This window comes from Panthera onca, chromosome C1 (genome assembly GCF_046562875.1).
Source record: "Panthera onca isolate mPanOnc1 chromosome C1, mPanOnc1 haplotype 2, whole genome shotgun sequence".
Taxonomy (NCBI): domain Eukaryota; kingdom Metazoa; phylum Chordata; class Mammalia; order Carnivora; family Felidae; genus Panthera; species Panthera onca.
In genome coordinates this window covers 51,906,790-51,926,989 of record NC_138346.1, presented here as the reverse complement: position 1 = coordinate 51,926,989, position 20,200 = coordinate 51,906,790, and the positions used below count along the sequence as shown (strand labels likewise).

Sequence of the window (20,200 nt, the reverse complement as noted above, 5' to 3'; positions counted from 1 at the left end):
TCAGGCTTTTGTTTTGTTGAATGGGTTCTTTTGAGGCCAGAACTAAACTGTTCTGTGCAACTGAGGGAGTTTTAGTGGCAGAGAGGGGAAAGAGAGGAGCTGAGGTCGTGAATCAAGAGCAATATAAGACTAAAGGTTTTGGAGACAGAACAGAGGTGAGTGGTGACAAAGTGATTTATCTTTTGCTCAGAGGTATAATGTTAAGACAACAAAGCTTTCAATGTGCTTGGAATTTGGAATTATTGGGAGAATATGACAAAGTCTATATTGCACAAAGTAAAATTAGAGCAAGTGAATAGTTTTTGGGTGTCTGAAAACATTGCAAGTATAGACATTGTGCAGTGGACTTTTGGGGAATACCCCCACATTTAGTTTCCCTTTTTCCATTTATCAGTTGTTTTTTTCTCTTTCGAGATCTTTTAGCTAACAAAAAATATATGGTACAACATAGTGGGTAATGTCATTTCAGTTATAGGGACTCACCACTAAAATCAGAGTTTTATGAAATGGAGTCAATTCTCCTCTACCCAACAGTGACCAAGTTTTTACCTGGCCTTGAGCAGGAACTAGAGATCTAAAGCTGAATATCCCATGAATTCTGTTCTCCAAAAAAACTACCAGCTTGTGTTTGGCACATAGTAGACCTAGGTAAATATTTTTGTAGTGACTTCATTAGTAGTTCTCAACTTCTTGTCAGGTTCCATTAAAGCAACTTCTTGCTTTAATATGTGCGACACATTCTAATCACAATATCTTATAATATGCAGTGGTTCTCATGTGGAGAGATGGTGCACACCCCCCAAAAGGGAATCTTGGAATCTCCTTGAGGCATGTACAATTGGAAACACATCCTGAAGCTCCTCTTATTCCCTCTCTTACTCCCAACACTGATTTTGGGAGGTCTCTTTTGAATGCATTTTTCTCTTCACATTTAGAGAATGCAAGTCTGCATATGATAAATTCCCAACTGGAGTATAAATAACACAGCTATGCTTACATAACTAAGTAACAGGCTTCTTGGAGAAGGTGATTTAATGCAGTTTTGGAAGATAAGTAGGATTTTTTAAACGTTTTATTTATTTTTGAAAGAGAAAAAGAGCATGAACAGGAGAGGGGCAGAGAGAGAGGGAGAGATAGAATTCCAAGTGGGCTCCACACTGTCAGCGCAGAGCCTGTCATGGGGCTAGAACTCACGAACTGAGAGATCATGACTTGAGCTGAGATCAAGAGTTAGACACTTAACCAACTGAGTCATCCAGGTGCCCCAAGATAGGTAGGATTTTAATGAGCAAAGTGCAAGAGGGGACCAAAGGAGTACATTCCATGAGGAAGAAAGAACAAGGGTTAAAGTAGAAAGAAAGTCCACTGACTTTCCTAGTAGTAGAAGGCAAATGTTCCAGAGGAGATGTGTGACCCAAGACACAGATATTTTAAGGGATATCATTATCAAGGTACACACTGCTGTTTCCTGTGTACAGCCTGCCAGGGTGAAGCTGGCTCAGATTCTAATCTGTACTTGGCTTGTCTTGATCATGAAGGGATTAAGTTCCCTGCTCTCCCCCTCCATGTCCTCTGCATTCATTTCAATGCACAAAAGTGTTCTGTTTTGACTTACCTCTGTAAACTGGAGATAAGCCATATTGAACTTTAACTTTTTTTTTTTTTTTTTTTAGAGAGAGCAAGAGGGAGTGAAAGAGAGCACAAGCAGGGGGAAAGGGGCAGAAGGAGAGAAGGAATATTAATCTTAAGCCCAACGCAGGGCTCCATCCCACGACCCTGGGATCATGACCTGAACCAAAATGAATAGTTGGATAATCAACCAACTGAGCCACCTAGGGACCCCACATATCAGACTTTTAAAAAATAAAATAGCCCAGAAGATGCTAATGTGCTGCCAGGGTTGAAGACTATTGGGTTCTGCCATTACAATAATTGAATGAGTGAATGAATAAGCACATACTCACTGTTCAAACTGTTATGTAAGCTCTTCTAGGCTTAAGTAACTTTGGTGAGTACCACCTCTTAAAACTTTATAATTCTGATCTTCCAAATGTTCCATTCTAGCAAATGCAAACTCCTGCTCTATTGTACTGATAATATAATATAGAATGTCAGCTAAAGAGATTAAGCTGAAAACAGGAATAAAATAAATGTATAATACAGAATTTAATTTACTAATAATTTTAAATATACAATTTAAAAATTACTGGTAGGATCTCATTTAAACTGCTGTTAATTGCATTTTTAAACCATGATTAGAAAAAAAAATGAGAGCGAGCTCTAGTTTTTATTTGAAAGGTTTTGCTTCCCTCTGTTTGATTAATTGTCCCTTCTGAGCTCTAAACAATATGCATGTATTTTCTCAAAAAGATGCTTGGGTTTAGTCCTGGGAGTTTGAAAGTTGTAATTTTGTTTACATGATGAGTTTTGATTGATTAAAAAGATAATGGGAAGGAATAACTAAAACATTTTAAGAACAAATATTTAGAAACATAAACCTTTAAAGTAACTCAATACAAAATAATATGAACATGTTTTTGTTGTTTAAAAACAATCTATTTTTATTTTCTCTAAGCAGCAGATGCAGAAGAGTTAGGAACACTATTAAGTACTGATAGAGATTGCTGGCAAATAAGAAAAAAAAAGGGGGGGGGGCAGAACTTTAGTAGAGATCTATGGGACAAAGTGCAGCGAAATATCACAGAGTGATATAGACATCTGGGAGGGAAAGTGCCGCTATGTGGCTGGTTTGGGTGTGATGCTTAACAATCAGGTCTCAGAAGCATTAGGAGAAAAGGAGGAGAGATCAAGCAAAAGGGGGATGGCAAAGCTTTGGTGGCCTACAGTGGCCAAACCCGGGGGTCACGTGTCAGAGGTAGAAGATGGAAGGAGCAGGAAGTAGACAGGAGGGGGTATGTCTAGAGAGATGAGAAAGAAGAAATTAAGCAAGGTAGCCATCCCATGGTCACATTAGGAACTTTGATGCCACCTAAGAAGAAAAAGGAAATCAAGAACCCTCAATTGAATAGGCTTACTCTAATTCAACTAAAACATTTGAATGACAAGCTTATGTTTTCTTTAAACATGTAGCATGGGGATTTCAGCTAGAAACTGTATTTGGTCACAGAAAAGTAAAAGAAGTTACATTATTTGTGAACCTGATATGGACTAAGAAATTGATATGTACTATAAATATATTACTTAAAAGACTTAACTACTGGGGCGCCTGGGTGGCTCAGTCGGTTAAGCGTCCGACTTCAGCTCAGGTCATGATCTCGCGGTTTGTGAGTTCAAGCCCCACGTCGGGCTCTGTGCTGATAGCTCAGAACCTGGAGCCTATTTCAGATTCTGTATCTCCCTCTCTCTCTGACCCTCCCCCATTCATGCTCTGTCTCTCTCTGTCTCAAAAATAAATAAACGTTAAAAAAAAAATTTAAAAGACTTAACTACTTAATATTTTAAAAAATCTGCATAGTATTTAGATACATTTTTTTTCTGCCTCATGTTTCTATCAAGATCCCCAAATTCCCTGGTGAGACAGATAACAGCTATTTACCTCATCATGGATAAAGCTCAAAAAATATGGCATTGGGTAGAAAGATATTCATTAAAGAATGTGTACCACGTGATTTCATTTACACTAAGTTTTAAAACATGAAAAACTAAATTATGTATTGTTTAAGGTTACAGAAAGAGGAATAACAGCTAAAAAACTAAAAAAAACTAAAACAAAAAAAGAAATAATTATCATGAAATTCATAGTATTGATTAGATCATGGTAGGGAAAGAGGGAAAACATGATTAAAAAAGGACTTGGAACTTCTAGGGATGGTAATATATTTCTTGGCCTAGATGGTAGGTTTTCTCCCTCTGTCCCTTCTTTTCTCTTTCCTTCCTCTCTTCATTGCCATTTTCTCTCTCTCCTTCTCTCTCTCTCTCTCTCTTCCTCTCTCCCCATGTCTCTCTATTTCTCTCCTCCTTTCTTTCAATGCTTAATTGTTTGAGGTCCTACTTTGTGATAGTCATTGTACTAAGAGCTTAAGAAACATCAGTGATCGACATAAACATCTTTATTCTCATGAACCTTATTCTGAGTGAAGGAAGACAGAAAACAAAAATTAAGCATAGTAAGTCAATTATTTATAGGTTAGACAGTGATCTGTGAAGTGTCATGGGAAAGTAGTTGAGAAGGGATCAGAGGTCAAGGGAGGAACCTGGGGGGAATTTGAAATGTTTGCCAGAGGAGGCCTTACTGACAAGTGACAACTGGAGCTAGATTGGAAAGTAGAGAGGAGGCAGTCACGTGGTGTTTGGAGGAAGCGTGTTTCTAACAAAGACATGCTGGTACAAAGCACTTAAAGCAGGAACGTATCTGATGTGTTGAAAGAAAGAAGACAAAAGGACAGTGTAGTTGCACTGGAGCTAGTGAGAGAGAGAAAGAGAAATGGGAATTGAATCAGCAAGATAAAGGAGGCAGGGCAGATGTGGATCATATAAAGCCTTATGGGCAGCAAAATGCTACTCCAACCTGTACAGGCTCCTATAACCTGATTGTTGCATTTTAGGAACTTTGTAAGTTGGTTGTTAAACCTAGTCATTCTTAAAAATAAAATTATAGGGACTTACAATTAAATAAATTGTATTAAAAGTAAAGGTGATAAGTGTTTAAAAATCATTTCCTAATTATTTTGACCCATTTTTTCATTATCTATGTCTTCAGGTTAATTATAGCTACCAAATCTGTATGATGCAAACATCTCATGTGCACCTCTTTTCCCAGTTCCCATGTTCAGAGACTTTATACTGACAGCTTGAAACTGGCCATGGTAGGAATATTTACACCATGGATGTCATCAAACTTTATGAATCAGGGCTTGATTTATTGTTTCATTGTTGTCTAAAGTGCTGGAGATAAAAAAAATAGAGATTAAGTTTAAAAGTGTGTCATGTCTAAAACTGCTACATTATAAATAGCACAGAAGAAATTTGAGGAAATTTTTTCCAGTATTCAAAAATCATTATCCACTCAAGTGACCAAGAAGTCATTTGTATTTTTGATGAACAAGTGAAGTTGACATATGCCTTCTATGTTTTTTAAGTTTTGACATATGTTTTTTATACTTTCATCTTACTCCTTGATATAAATGCAAATATCAATGTTCTTACCTGAACAACTTATGTTTGTCAGTTGCAACCATAAGTTGACCATAGACACAGAGTTTGGTAAAAATCAACTAAGGCATTCTGTGAAAACCAATCACCTATATAGAGTTTACAACAAAGGCTACTGCATATTTTATTACTACTCTTAAACATGTGTTACACTTCCTTTATGTGTAAAATATATGAGAAACCACATGTGTATGTGTGTGTGTATACTTTTTTGAGCCAGTTGTTAAACTTGCCAGCATACTATTACCTGTAGGCCACTGTAAGGATTGCCCATACTGTATTATTGACTTATAAATAGTACATATATGTTTTTATATATTTTTGTGGCATATTTCACAATATTTTTTTAAAAAACTAAACATTAAACAACTTAAATAGTGCTCTATGACTATTAAGAAAATTGAATCAGCAGAAAAAAATTATCCCACAGAGAAAGCAGCAGGCTCACATGGTTTTTAAAAGTAAATTCTGGCGAACATTCAATGCCAATTTAAGGCTCACAAACTCTCAAGAATTTAAAAACTCCAACTTATTTTCTGAGGTTAACCTCAATACCAGAAGTATAAGTATTAGAAAGGAAAATTGCAGGCTCACCTCACTCATATAGATTTTTTAAGTCAGCCAAAGTAACACATAAATTTTAAAAAGTTATTACATTACAATTAAGTTGGGTCTAATCAAGGAATACAAGGTGATTCACCATTAGAAAATCTCTTAATTCATTATATGAACTAATTAAAAAGAAAAATCATATGAATTATTTAAAAAGCCACAGAAAAGACATTTGATAAAACTAAATGTTTCATTTAAAATACATTTTCTTAACAAATTATTTATGGAAATGTAATTAACCTCATAAAGAGAAGATCAAAATAAAATTAAGAAATATCACACTTTATTGCTGAAACATTGAATATTTTTCCTTTTGAATTCAGAGACGACCTAAATGCTCTCACCATTTGCATTTCAGATGCTTCTGGATAAACTTGCTAATGCAACTGATTCAAGAAAAACAATCATTAGAGATATACATTTGGGAGAGAAAAAAACTGTCATTATTTGCAGAAGATCAGTTTTCAAAAGAAAATTGTATTTTTATACAGCAGCAAGAAACAGCCACTTGGAACAGCAACAAAAATATAAAATACTGATGGAAAATCCAACAAAATACATTCAAACTTTTGAAATAAATTATTATTAATTATAAATATTGATTACTTGATATATAATATGCTTAATGTAATGCCGGGCATCTAATAACGCTAACAAGTATTTTCCATGACCATTATTATTATTATGAAGGAAACGTATACTTTCTGAGAAACATGAAAGAAGATATATAAGATACATATGAATAGGAAGACTTGATATCAACGATGACAATTCTTTCCAAAATATCAAAGTAATTCTGACCAAAATCCTACTTGTTTTCTTTTTTTTTTGGTGGAACTTATGAGCCACTAAAAGCAGCTACAAAAGCAGGTGTGAAAAGTTTAAATGAATAATATCATACCGAACATATTCTATGACCGTAGAGCAATTACATAGGAAGTCCCCAAAAGAAACTAGAAAACACTTGTGTATTTGCAAGTTTTAATACATATTCTAAAATGTCTTATTTGCCTTAAGCTAGCTCTAGGTTTCCTTCTGGTTCTAAATAGCTATTAATCATAGGGCGCCTGGGTGGCTCAGTAGGTTAAGCATCCGACTTTGGCTCAGGTCATGATATCACGGTTCATGAGTTTGAGTCCCGTGTCGGGCTCTGTGCTGACAGCTCAGAGCCCAGAGCCTTCTTCAGATTCTGTGTCTCCCTCTCTCTGCTCCTCCCCCATTCACACACACACACACTCTCTCTCTCTCAAAAATAAATAAAAGCATTAAAAAAATTAAAATAAAATAAATAGCTGTTAATCATTCACAATGCAAATCTCATGGCGTCTCAGTTCCCACATTGCCTCCTTTTCTCACTTGTTAATCGTCTTTAAGCCTAGTGTTTTGGGATTTGAATCTATATCAAATAAATCAGAAAATTACCCAGTACAGTAAGAAACATATTGTATTCCATTCCAGTATGACCCCACTCCCCACCCCACACTCCCAGTTCCATTCTGGGATGTAATTTGTTTTTGTCAAAGACACATTTTCTTTGAGAAGATCAGAAGCAGATCTGGGATTAGTTTGCAGTTTTTGTTCCAATTAAGGTGGACTTGGTGGATCTGGTTCAGTTTGTAATTTTTGGTTCTAAACACAAACCAAACCATCAAGTGGCTTACCAAAGTAACTCTTTTGCCTTGAAGGAGAACCAATATTAATGTTTGCCATTTGGGGGCTACTCTAAAGAGACATGCTTCTCTAACAATTCCAGGCATGAAGCTAAGCCACTCTTCCATTTCAGCTTGTGACACAGGATGGCAGGTCACCAACAAAAACAAGGTACATTTATCTGTTCCTTTAGAATTGTTACATTTCTTTGCTGCCTATGGTTTCCTTGCTTGCTAATTGCGGGCATCTGTCACCAACAGCCACCAGTAGAGGCAAATGTGCTCTTTTTTGTTGTTCCCCCCCCCCCCCCGACCCGCCCTCCTCACTTTCTTAGGTGCCTTGCTCTCAGAACTGCATCATAGACCTTCAAGTCTCTGGAACATAAATGGGAATTGGGAATGTCGGCTTCTTCATGGGGGTGGATATTACGTGCCCAATAATCACATTTATTGAGGATACGGAAAGTTACGTGGTTTGCCTGAAACTTTATAGGTAGAAATAAAAGCAGAGAGCAACTTTTCTCACTATTTCCCTCCACTTGTGTCACTAGGAGGTTAGCCACAGGCCCTCTTAAATCTCTTGTCTTCTCTGTAAGTAGTGCAGAAAAAGGAAAGACTTTAGATGCTGAGGAATGCTGAGAAATAGATAATGAAGATATTTTCCTCACTCCAAATGGGTAAGTTTTAACCAAAACCAAAATAGTTTGGAATGGAGGAAAGCATTTTTTACTTTTTAACTTCTATCTCTTACTTTTTGAAAAGGAATGTATTTACATATAACATTCTTAGATGCCCCCAGATTCTTAATAGGAGGCTTCCTGAGTGAAATTACTGTTTTAAAAAGTGTCTTCTTTTACTGATGGTCTAGGAGCTTCATACCATGGGGCCTAAGTGTCCATACCTGCTTCGGGATTAGTGAAATGTTTTTAAGATAACTGTGAAATATACTGTCAGAGCTGATATGAACACCAAGAATCTGGGGTTCTGTTCAGAGCCTTATTGTTTAATTAATATTCTAAAACTTTAAGCATCATATAACCCGCTTATTTTCATCTCAATGCAATTATAATAAAGTAATTATCATCTTCAGTGTACTTAAGACTAGAGGTGATGGCAGCAGGAAATTACAATGGCAACATCTGATACATACTGGCTTTAAAACTGATGACTATTTTAGTAGATGTATTTTTGTACCAGATTGCATTTTTACTTTTTTATTATGAAACATTCTACTCATATAAATGGGTTATAGTTACACATATAAAGTATATATGTCAGGTATAACCATAATCACAAAATGAACATTTGTGAGATAAACTATTACTAAGGGTCCCATCACTCCCCTAGAACCATTCTGAATATTTTCCCCTTTCTTTTGTTTTATCATAAGTGTATTCTAAAACCTATTATTTAGTTTGTGGGTTTTTAAATTTTTTCTATAAATGGCTTCTTGCTCTATTGTGGCAGCTTGTATATTTTGCTTCATATTATTTGTGACTTCCATCTTTGTTGGTACTCACAACTAAAGTTCATTTATCTTAACAGTGTATGCTTTTCCATAATATGAATACACCACAGCCTGTGAATTCATTTTACTGTTGTTTTCAGTTTTTTCTTTTTTGCTCTCAATACCAATGCTATAGTGAATATTTTGTTCGTGTCTTCTGATGCACATGAGCAAAATCTCTCTAGGGTAAAAATACAGAAGTCAAATTATTCGGAAATATGGCATGTGCGTCTTCAGCTTTGCTAGAGAAAGCCACGTTTTTCTGGAGAATGATTCTATAAATTTACATATATACAATTAATGCGTAAGAAAACCAAAAACTCTGGCATTAGTCTTGACTCTTTTCTTGATTTCATACTCCAGATATAATCACTTAACAAATCTTATCAGTTCTACTTTCAAAATATATCCAGAATCTGATCTCTTGTTGCTATCCTTTCTTTCTCATGCCTACTCATTCAAGTCACCATCTTTAGGCACCCAGAATTTAGACACTTCTCCCTCCATCAGTACTACGTGGTCTAAGTCCCCATCTTTCTCCTGTGTTATAAACCACAGCCTCTTTTCTCACTTCCTTGTTTCCTTTTCTGTCTCCCAAACAGAATATTTTCCATTCTGTAGCCAGAGTGATACTTTTAAAACTTCAGACCATTTTATTTTTCTTCTTCAAAATGCTACATTTGGCTTCCTATCCCTCTTGGGCCAAAACCAATGATGTGGTGTCATGTTATCCATTTATCACAGGGCCTACATTAGTCCCACTTGCCCGATCTTCTGTTTCACTTACCTCCTGTTATTTTTTTCATGTCAGGCAAACTCCACCTCTCAAATATTGTGCTGATCATTTCCTCTGTTTGAAAATTTATTCCCCCACACCTCCTCATTGCTCTTTCTAATCTCTTTCTTGTATTTATTTAAATGATCACTTCCTTAAGAAAGCCTTTCTTGGCTACCTTAAAATGCAATCCTGCTCCCAGCTTCCACAGCTTCTTTCATAAATGTAGGGATTATTGTTTCTCTCTCTCTCTCTCTTTTTTTCTATATCCCTAATTCCTAGAACACAACAGAAGCACAGTAAATAATAATTATTTAAATGTTTATTTATTTTTTGAGAGAGAAAGAGAGACAGAGCGTGAGCAGGGGAGGGGCAGAGAGAGAGGGAGACATAGAATCTGAAGCAGGCTCTAGGCTCTGAGCTGTCAGCACAAAGCTGGACGCGGGGCTGGAACCCATGAGCTGAGAGATTATGACTGGAGCTAAACACACGCTTAACTGACTGAGCCATCCAGGAGCCCCAATAATAATTATAATAACAGTCAACTCATATAGTGCTACTATTCTAGGTACTTCTTTTTTTTATTATTTTTTTAATGTTTATTTTTGAGAGAGAGAGAGAGGGGCAGAGACAGAGACAGAGAGACAGAGAGTGTGGGGGAAGGGCAAAGACAGGAGACACAATCTGAAGCAGGCTCCAGGCTCTGAGCTGTTAGCATGCAGCCTGACATGGGGCTCAAACTCATGAACCCCGAGATCATGACCTGAGCCGAAGTCAGACACTCAACTGACTGAGATACCCAGGCGTCCCTATTTTAGGTACTTCTAAGCAGATTCTACAAATCACCTCATATAACTCCCAAAACCCAATGTGGAGAAAGAGGACTTCCTGTTCTAGTGACATAAAAGGGTCGAGTGTTTCCACAGAAAACAAGTACACAATTGGAAAATATTAACAAAAACAATTCCACCACAATGGAAATCAACCAAGGCAACACAACAATTTAAGAAGCATTTATTCTTGAAAAACTGCTAGTGATTCAGGTAAGGAAAACAGCAATTGGTGACCTTTTTGCCTGGAGCTACTCCCAACCTCCCTGCCAACCTCAGCTTGAGAATGGCACCAGAAACCAGTTTTACTGCCAGAGGAGGTAGACTCAATTTGGGATAGAAGCAGAGGGCAAAACCCCCTGGTTTCCACAATGTAAAACAGTGGGTTTAGTTTAGAATAAATGGGGAAAACGCACAGCTTTGCAAGCCTGAGGTTGCAGTCCAAGTTTGGGGTAACTGGTAGATGAGCAGGATTTCAAAGAGAATTCCTAGCAGTTGAAGAGCCATGGAAATTCTAGATAGCTCTCTCCAATCTCTGGCTAACTGAGGAACTATGCAAGCATGCAAGAGATGTTGAGAAAGTCTTCCTGCACTACCTTGATTTTTGAAAATGTTGTTAAAAAGCTGTTGTCCTCATATTCTTGAATTTCAAGAATACGTTTTAAATTTTTTGGACGATTTTTAAATTTTAATTATTAAATATAAAATCTATTTTAAAAACATTTTTGAACATCAGAGACAAAGCTTTCTAAGGTTTTTGTGTTATTTTGTGGAAGGGTAAAGTAATTAACTTCATTGTCATCTACTATTGATTATGCATTTAAAATTTTCTAATTAATCATGACAATAATAGGAATAAAGTGTAAATATTTCACACCATTAAGGAAATGAATTGGAATGGAAAAATAAACAACCCAAGCAGTAAAAATGAAGGCAAGAAAAGCAGGAAAACAGAAATACTAGATTAAAAAGGCTCCTCTAATTTTAATAATTTTTATAATGAATAAATACTGAATTTTCCTGAATGTTCTTTCTGCATCTCTTAAGATCTTAGGTTTTTATCCCTTGATCCTTAATATGGTGCATTGCAGGGGCGCCTAGGTGGCTCAGTCAGTTAAGTGTCTGACTTCTGCTTAGGTCATGATCTCATGGTTTATGAGTTGGAGCCCTGTGTTGGGTTCTGTACTGACAGCTCAGAGCCTGGATCCTGCTTTGGAGTCTTTCTCTCTCTCTCTCTCTCTCTCTCTCTCTTTCTCTCTCTCTCTCTTTCTCTCTCTCTCTCTCTCTCTCTCTGCCCCTCCCCCACTCACACCCTCTCTCTGTCTCAAAAATAAATAAATGTTAAAAAAATTAAAAAAAAATATGGTGATTGCACTTCTGGCATAAAAACCCTGTGTGGTGGTCAATTCAGTCTGCAAACCCAGGACTCCAGCAAAGGTCAGCAGATACCTTCCAGAGAGATTCTGGCTCCAAGTTTCTGTATCTCTCTCAATTTCAGTTTTATCTTTATTTGGATGGGTTCTAAGGACATCAATTTCTCTTTTTTTCTTTCTTTCATTTTTTTGTTGTCGCAAGCAAAGTACTCTTCATTACTTAGTTACAAGCAAGGAGACAGGGAGATAGTTCTTGAAGCACTGTCTCTGTCATTTTCTTGTTAGCAATATTTCACCCAGCATTTTATTTATTTATTTATTTTTACCATGAGATATTTCTTTAAGTTTATCTAGTTCACCACTGCATTGGAAACAGCAACCAACCATGCAATGTTACAAGTAAAACAAATCTGGCAGTATTTGCTTTACTCAAAACGTGTGTACCCTACACAACTATCCTTTGGAAATTATATTATCAAAATGATCCATGATTCTAATTTGCTAAAGCCAGGCTGCCTGTGTTCAAATCTTGGTTCTATCTTATCTAACTATAGGAGTCAGATATTATCACTCAATTCCAGAAATGTAAATTGAGAACTTTATATAGATTTAAAGTTTACTGTGTGCAACAAAATATTCAGTAGAGCATAGTGGCAGAAAGTCTATTAAAAAGAGAAAAATTGCAGTCACTAATTCAATTCTGATAAAGAGTTTTCCTTCACAGGTTTACGACAGATTCCAGGTGACGGGTTGATGTTTGGGGCGTAGTGTTGTTTATTTTAATTAAAACTTTCTTAGAGGAGAGTGTGTTTTGGTCAATTGGGTTTTTTGGGTTCATTGAAGATAAAGGCTTCAAGTGAACTTTTTCAAACTTTTTTGAAAAGGTAGTATACTAGGAGGTGCTCGCATGCAGTGGGGAAAATGGGTAAAGAATCAGAACAGTTTTAACTCTACCGCTTAGAAGCTGTGTGATCTTCAGTTTCCATATGTAGCAAGTGAGAGTAGTCACCTCTAGTTAAGAAGACTGTTGCAGGAGGAAATAGGATAATCCATGTCAAATGCCTGGCATACAGGAGGGATTTCAGAATTCTTACTCCCCTCCTCTCTTCCTTGCATTGCTGAGTATCTAATATATCTATTTGTTTTCTTTTCTGAATAAATACATTCAAAGTAGAATTTAAGTATTCATTTATTCATTCATTCAAAACTATCCTCACTAAATAATTTTAAAGCAACTACAGTATGCCGGGACATGCTAGGTCTGAGAAAATCATGACAATGAGATAGACTTTGTTCCTGTTTTCAAATGACTTATAGTTTTGGGATTTATATCTTACTGTGCTTCAGTAATTGTCCATAGAGAGGGGCAATTCTCATCATTTGAAGTCTCCAATTTGATGGATTTGACAATATTTTAGTTTGGCCATCTGGGTCTTGTATCGCATCATATTTTTTATTGAGTGACAATAATGTATTACAAAGACCCTCTGTAATGGCTAAGGCTAGCTACATAATTACAGGTCCCCATATAAAATAAAACTGAGACTGAAAGATTTTTAAGAATTTCAAGATGATGATAGTAGAGGATTTAAGTACAGGGCCATTCTGAGTGTGTGTGTGTGTGGCGGGGGGGGGGGGGGTGCTGGTGCTGTGTGAATACAGGAAGTGGCCCTCATGATAGCTGTATAGAGCCACCAAAGCCTGGGAAACTCTATTTCTTCTCAACGAAGATCAGACTTTTAGGAAAATGTAAGTTACACAGTCAGATGAAGACATTAGAATGGTATTTCTTTTATTTCCTAATAGCAGAGGTGGAGAAATAATGTGACACCATTAGGTAGTTATTTAATTAAATGAATATATACTGAGTGCCTATGATATGCCCAACACTGTGCTACAAGCTAAGGAATATACTGGAAAACATAACAGACCATGTCCCAACTTGTGTGAATCATATGTTCCCCTGTGGAAAACAGATGATAAACTTTAAAAGGAATACATAAATATCATCAATTACGGACTAGTGATACCACTTTGAAGCGATTGAACTGGGCCCTAATCAGAGAAAAATAGGACAGACGACATACTTGTCATGGTCAAGGAGGGCCTCCTGGTGGAGCTGCCTACCATGAAGGTTTAGAGCACTGCATTGGGGAGAAAGAGTGAATTCTAGCTCCTTCACTTACTAGCTGTGGGATTTGGGGCAAGTCACATCACTGTCTTCTGCCTCAGTTTCCTTATCTGTAAAAGGGGAATAATAATAGTATATACCTTATAAGGTCCATGTGAAAATTGAGTTAATTAAGTGCTATTTTTCAAAATAAAAGTAAATACATACTACAAACTGCTAGCCAAGGAAGACTCAGCCTTGCAGAAAACTCTAAGGGGAGAATCTCTGGCTGAAGTAACAATCATCACAAAGGCTCTGGGAGTATTTCAAGAACCTGCCAGAGGCCACCGTGCAGGGAGTACAGCACCTGAGAGACACAGGGCTATGGACAGGAGTGAGCATGAGGGGAGATGGGGGCCAGATTTGAAATCAGAAAGCTAATTTCCTGAACAAAGATAATGACTGCTACAAATTCACATGTCTTGTAAACAAAAACAACGAATGTACTTGAATCAGAAAACATGTCAGAAATGGCTAACACTAGCTTCCCATTTGTTTCCTTTAAGGGAAGACTTACAAATGATTCTTTCCAACACATGAATGGAACTGTCACCCAAAGAAGTAACTTAGTAAAATTGAACAAAAAAACACACCCAAGTCTCTGACACTGAGTGTTACATTCCTAATGCAACACAAAAGCCATGTGCAAAGCCTAAAACACAGGCTTAAAAGCACTTCCAGAAATTAACAGGAGGTTAATCTGCCACATAAAGTTTTGTCACCATTTTCTTGCCCCATCCTTTGCATTCATGTCACTGCCACCCACTGGCACAGATTTCTGCAGTCCACATGACATAAACACAGCAGAATCTCTTTAACAGATAAGCCAACCTTGTGATGAATAATCAAAGGGTAGCCAATTCCAAGCACCGCCAAAAGCTTGTGTATTCCATAAAAGAAGAAATCTAGGGGGAAAAAATCCGAAATCCCAGAGGAAGAGTTAAGACAGAAAGAGAGAGTAGTAAGGCTTCATAAACAACTATACCTTGTGCAGCTAACTCTTTCCACCTCTCTTTGTTCTGCTGGATGATGTCCACCAGGTTGTTTTTGAAGCTTTTCAGGTCCACGCTTGCAAGGGAGTAGTCTGGGGAATAGGTTCCATCGTTCATGGTGCCCTTCATATTTGATCGTCTAAACAAATCAACACTGGGTGAACCCAATAAAGGTGCATATGCTAATAGTAACAACCAAAAAAAAAAAAAAAAAAAAGCCCAGAAAACACCAATGTCAAGATATGGAATGAGGGAACAAAGCCTGAAACACTTCACAAAGCCAGCTGCAGAAACAGGATGGCAGGTGCTCAGGCCCAGTTTTGAGCATGCATCAGGGCTGCTCACATCCCTCCTTTTCTCCCATCATGGAGAGGGCCAGGACTCTGGCTGGAACTCCCTGGGTTGGTCAAGGACTCCCAGAGCAGCAAGTTGGAGCGCTCTTGCATTATAAGGTGGCTAGGCCTCATTAGAAAAGCAGATACTTGAGGTGAGCTGACTTGGTGGTGAGTTCACAGGTGAACATAACAAATGGGGCATCACGATTCTGGAGCCCTAAGTGGGGCCAACCTGAATCATTCTCAGGAGAACATTTCCTCAATTTCCTCATTGGGGCAACATTTTGGGAACCTAGTGGTGTGCTATTAGGAAAAGTTGTGTGTTCAGATAGACAAGAATTTAGCATGATTAATCTACAACTGGAAGTTTTAAATAATATCCCTTAACAAATTTGTCAATGAAAAATGTTTAGCTTGAAATATTGTGATCGCATATACAGTGGATGCTACTGTTACCATTAGATGTTATATGGATCTGTTGTACTCACATCATCCGCAAGCTTTATTTTGATATAGGCATCTCTCTAGATCTACAAGTGGGTTGTAACTGGTTTCTTTGTAAGCAAACCAACACAACTATATATGCTAACATCCAAGACACAATACATACATTTGCACAGAAGTCAGATATTTTAATTCTTCTGGTATTGAATACTCTTGTGTTATATTCATTAGTACTTTGATATATTAGTTAGTTAGTACTTTGTTAGTACTTTGATATATTTTGTAGTGGACATGAAGTGAATTTCAAAGGCAGATGCAATATAATAGAGAGCCACTAGGTGGCAATACTATCTAATAATTCTAAGAATTTCCAACCTAGCTATAAGAGATAATGAAGATAATCATTAAAAAAAAAAAAAAAAAAAAAAAAAGATGCAAAAAAAGAGAAAATACCAAACCTGCTTGCCCCATAGGAAGGAGTTTCTGTTTTTGAGGCTTCCTCTATAAGAGGAGTAATAATTTTCTCTGTTGAATCTGTCAGAAGAGAAAATGTTGGCTCTACTATGAAGTCAATGAAACCTACAAAAGCAAAAAAAAAAAAAAAAAAAAAAAAAAAAAAAGAGAGAGAGAGATGAATTGAAACACTACAATTTTCTGAACTCTAAAATCTGTAATAATGAAGAGTCTGATGCATCGGGTAGAAAGCATCAGCTACATACTGGTTTGGTTTACCCACTGAAATTATTTTTAACCCAATCTTTAGAGATAGTTTAATAGCTCTATAAAATGATCTCTCAAGCAGTGGAAGTGATGCAATTTAAGCTTGATAAGTATATTGGCTTTTCTATTTAATATTCAGTTTTTATACTCTTGTTCACAATAAATTCAAGTCTAACCAGAGTGATTATATTTTCCTCTCAGTGACAGGGATCATTACTTTTCTGAAAGGATTCCACTTGTTTGTTGAATTTATTATTGACCGACAAAAAATAATATCTAAGCTTCAAAGAAACAAGAGAATCGAAGTTGCTTCTCAGGCCACAGGAAGGCACCCACTTTTTTGCCCCCTCTGACTATATCAGTCAGAGCTTCCTGCCAGTGTGTTAATATTTCAAATTGCTGTTTATTATTCTCTGGATGTAAAGCGTTAGTTCACAGCACGTGGGTGTGTTCTGTCAAATCAGTAAAGAGAACAGTAACATCTCTGGGACAGCATTATTTCCACCACCTTGAGATGTCAGGATTGAATACAGACTTTAAATTTAAAGTACTCGTCAAGATATGAAATGACACACAGAGAGAACGGGGCAATGCCCAGTGTTTATGGGGAGAAGGAGACAACCCACTCTAAACTGTGTACACATTTCAACACTACGTGTCCCTGGAGAGGTATGGCACTGGAAATCAAGTGCTTGTGGCCTTAAATACACCTGGGATATATGGACGATCATCTGAATATAAGAGAAAATTGGAGGGAAGCTTTTAAAGTGATACTGTACCCAGAAAGATCCACATTTGAAGAGTATTCCATCCATCAGATACACAGATAAAAGGAATTCGCATTTTAAGTAACTGGCTTAGTCATGTTATACATTAAGGTGCATTTTTAATTCAAGAAAACTGCAATAGTTTTGTGTTTTAATTGATGCCTTCCACTCAAAGCAATGTTCATTGGCCACCAGTAGGCCATTTCAAGTTCTGTCTGTAGTTTTCAATGCCTGGAATTCGGAGACCGTCAAATGAGGTGTCACCTTGCTAACCGGGTAGCAATTTATATTACAGCAACAAGCCTCAGACACTTCCATTCTTTCCAGTTTCCCTGAGGAGGTTCTTAGCCTGTTATGCTCACAGCTGCTAAACAATGGTAGGTACCAGTGTTATGGTGGCTAGAAAAACAGCTGTTGGAACTTGAATGGGAAGGGGCAAAGGTCAGAGCGAGACTCTTTCTGACAGTTGACTACTGCTCTGTTGGAGGTGGTACTGGAGCAGCTAGAGAGGTAAGGCGGCAATCCTAATGTTTATTAATCTTGCCGTTCAGTAATGAGGGTGCTGGCTCAGGGGATAACCATTACAAATATTTGGAGCATGCAGCATAGCAACCATATGTTATAATAATGGGTTGAACTTGTTGGTTTATCTTCTCATATCATAAGAATTTTTTTTCCAAAGGAATGTAAACTGGCATATTGAATATATTATGCAAACTTAGTGATAACGGGACAGATATATTAACATTTTCATTGAATTGTTCTATATGCAAAGGATTAAATTATAGATTACAATAATCAGCAACACAATACAAAAAAAAGCTGTCTCTTAAACAAGAAGAAAGCCTGTCATTTGTAAGAAGGTTGTAAATAGAATAACAATTACGTTTACTAATACTGCTTGATTGAATTCATTTTGTGAGAATTTTTCAAAATCCTTATCATTTAGCACCATATAGATCAGTCTAAACATCAAATTGTTAGGAGTGTGAAGTTTCATGGATGTTTGCCCCTTTAAACAACATGGTTTCTCCATTTGAAAACTGGCACACATGTGCCCACCCTCCACAACAGTACCTATTTGTGACTGGGCCACCATCGTTGACTTCCGGTCACAAAGTGGGGAAAATGGAAGTCCTAACTCAGCTTCTTTATCTCCCTGTGGAAAGGAAAGCTCATTAGTACAGGCTTAGTCTGGAGAGGCTTAGACGACGAGCAGTCTAGATACAAAGCCTAAAAAAATTGCATCTTTCTTTTCTTAATTGGCACTGTGTATTTATTTATTTATTTTTTTACAAAACAAAAAAACTATAGTCCAAGTTGGTGTAATTTTACTTGGTCTCCTTTCGAGGACATACTTATTGCTGAAGAAAAAGAAATGAACATTTCAGCACCTGGAGACTCTGCTTTGGTATTACAAACCCCTTGATTATAAAGAGACAAACCTTTGCTCTTTGGAATTTTCTGCAATTGCCATAAAATAGTCATCTTAGTGTGTTATTTGGCATTTAATTAACAATCAAGCTTGTGGATTCTCATGCTTTTTGTCCCCCCCATGCTAAATACATCACAGATCTTCACTATGAAGACTTAATGATTATATTATTTTTTGAAGTCAAAAGTATATGAATATTTTGAAACATCTTTCCACTTATAAAACAACATTAATTGAATCTCCCACAGCAAATGAAGAGTATCTTCAACATCCTTACATTCTGTGTGCATCATTTTAACGTATTCTCAGAAAATCGAAATGTTAATGATTTTTATTACTTGATCCTATCCATAGTAAGTTAATTGAGTACATATGTTAAAGAATTCCATGTACGTTTGGGTTTAACATCACAAAAACTGATTCGATTTTCATCTCCTAAAATAAAAGTGGCTGCTGTGGGCAAAACTTTATTATCACAAGATTCATCCAACATCGAACATAGGTTCTTTCCTTGGCATTCAAGGGGATGTGCTTACAAAAGAAAGAGAAGCTACTTCACTTGTGTCTCTTCACCTTGATCTTCTGGCTATTTGAAGGATGCCTTGGGCTCTATCTTCTCCTAAGCTGTTGGCTGTATACCTTCACAGAACACACTGTGACTTATGTAAGACCACAGTTTAGGACACGTGGCCAGGTTCTCGAATCAGAAGACAAAAGGGAGGGACCATCACTTTTGCTGTGTTGTGGAGCCCATGTAACAATGCAGTGTCTGTCTTGAGGACCTCAGATTTTCAATCCCTCTACTTCTTTAACACCTTTTCATTGTGATCTTTACAATAACATATCAGTATGTTTTATTGGCTTTAAAGTTATTCATTGACAATGTTTTCTGGTGCATTTCCTTGAAACCATACCTCTGATCATAAGAAGCAGGAAGTCTGAAATCAGAATCGTTTGGGGAAAAATCTGGATATGGTCACCAGAGAAGTACGCAAAGTAGCTGTAAACAGGAACATTTGACTACGTCATAGCTTAGAGAAAATGGGGAGTAGAATTTCTGTGACTCCTCCCAGCAGCTGTGCTCCTTCCTTAGAGAATAACAACACCCATTCCATTTGGAGTTAATATTTACACCCAGCTTAAGGGACAGAGGGAAAGGAATTATTAGTGCCATTAGCCTCAGAGTTACAAGATACACACTTCAATCACTGCTTTTCATCTGGCTCTCTTTTATTTCAGACATATCACAAATTTGATGGAATGAATTTTCCTCATATGTTACCTCACTTGGTAATTTTGGTTAACTCAAGTTAGGAATAAAGATATAATAGTATCTACCTAGTAGGACTATCCTGAGGTTATCAAAGATAATTTATGTGAAGGCTACACTGCCCAATATTTAGTAAATGGTCATTCAAT

At 36.9% G+C, this 20,200-nt stretch overlaps 1 protein-coding gene across 11 annotated transcripts in view; it reads right to left on the bottom strand.

The window, feature by feature from the left end:
• Positions 1 to 20,200, bottom strand: part of PDE1A (phosphodiesterase 1A) — a 327,820-nt gene that overhangs the window by 16,290 nt on the left and 291,330 nt on the right. For 9 of the 11 annotated variants that reach the window (XM_078451127.2, XM_078451124.2, XM_060622097.3 and 6 more), the window contains 3 exons: positions 18,424 to 18,505; positions 16,318 to 16,438; positions 15,074 to 15,234 (listed from right to left, as the gene is read on the bottom strand). In XM_078451127.2, coding sequence (XP_078307253.2) covers positions 15,074 to 15,234; positions 16,318 to 16,438; positions 18,424 to 18,505 — 364 coding nt within the window. The remainder of the gene's footprint in view (positions 1 to 15,073; positions 15,235 to 16,317; positions 16,439 to 18,423; positions 18,506 to 20,200) is intronic. The other 2 variants (XM_078451125.2, XM_060622102.3) reach the window with 1 other exon arrangement.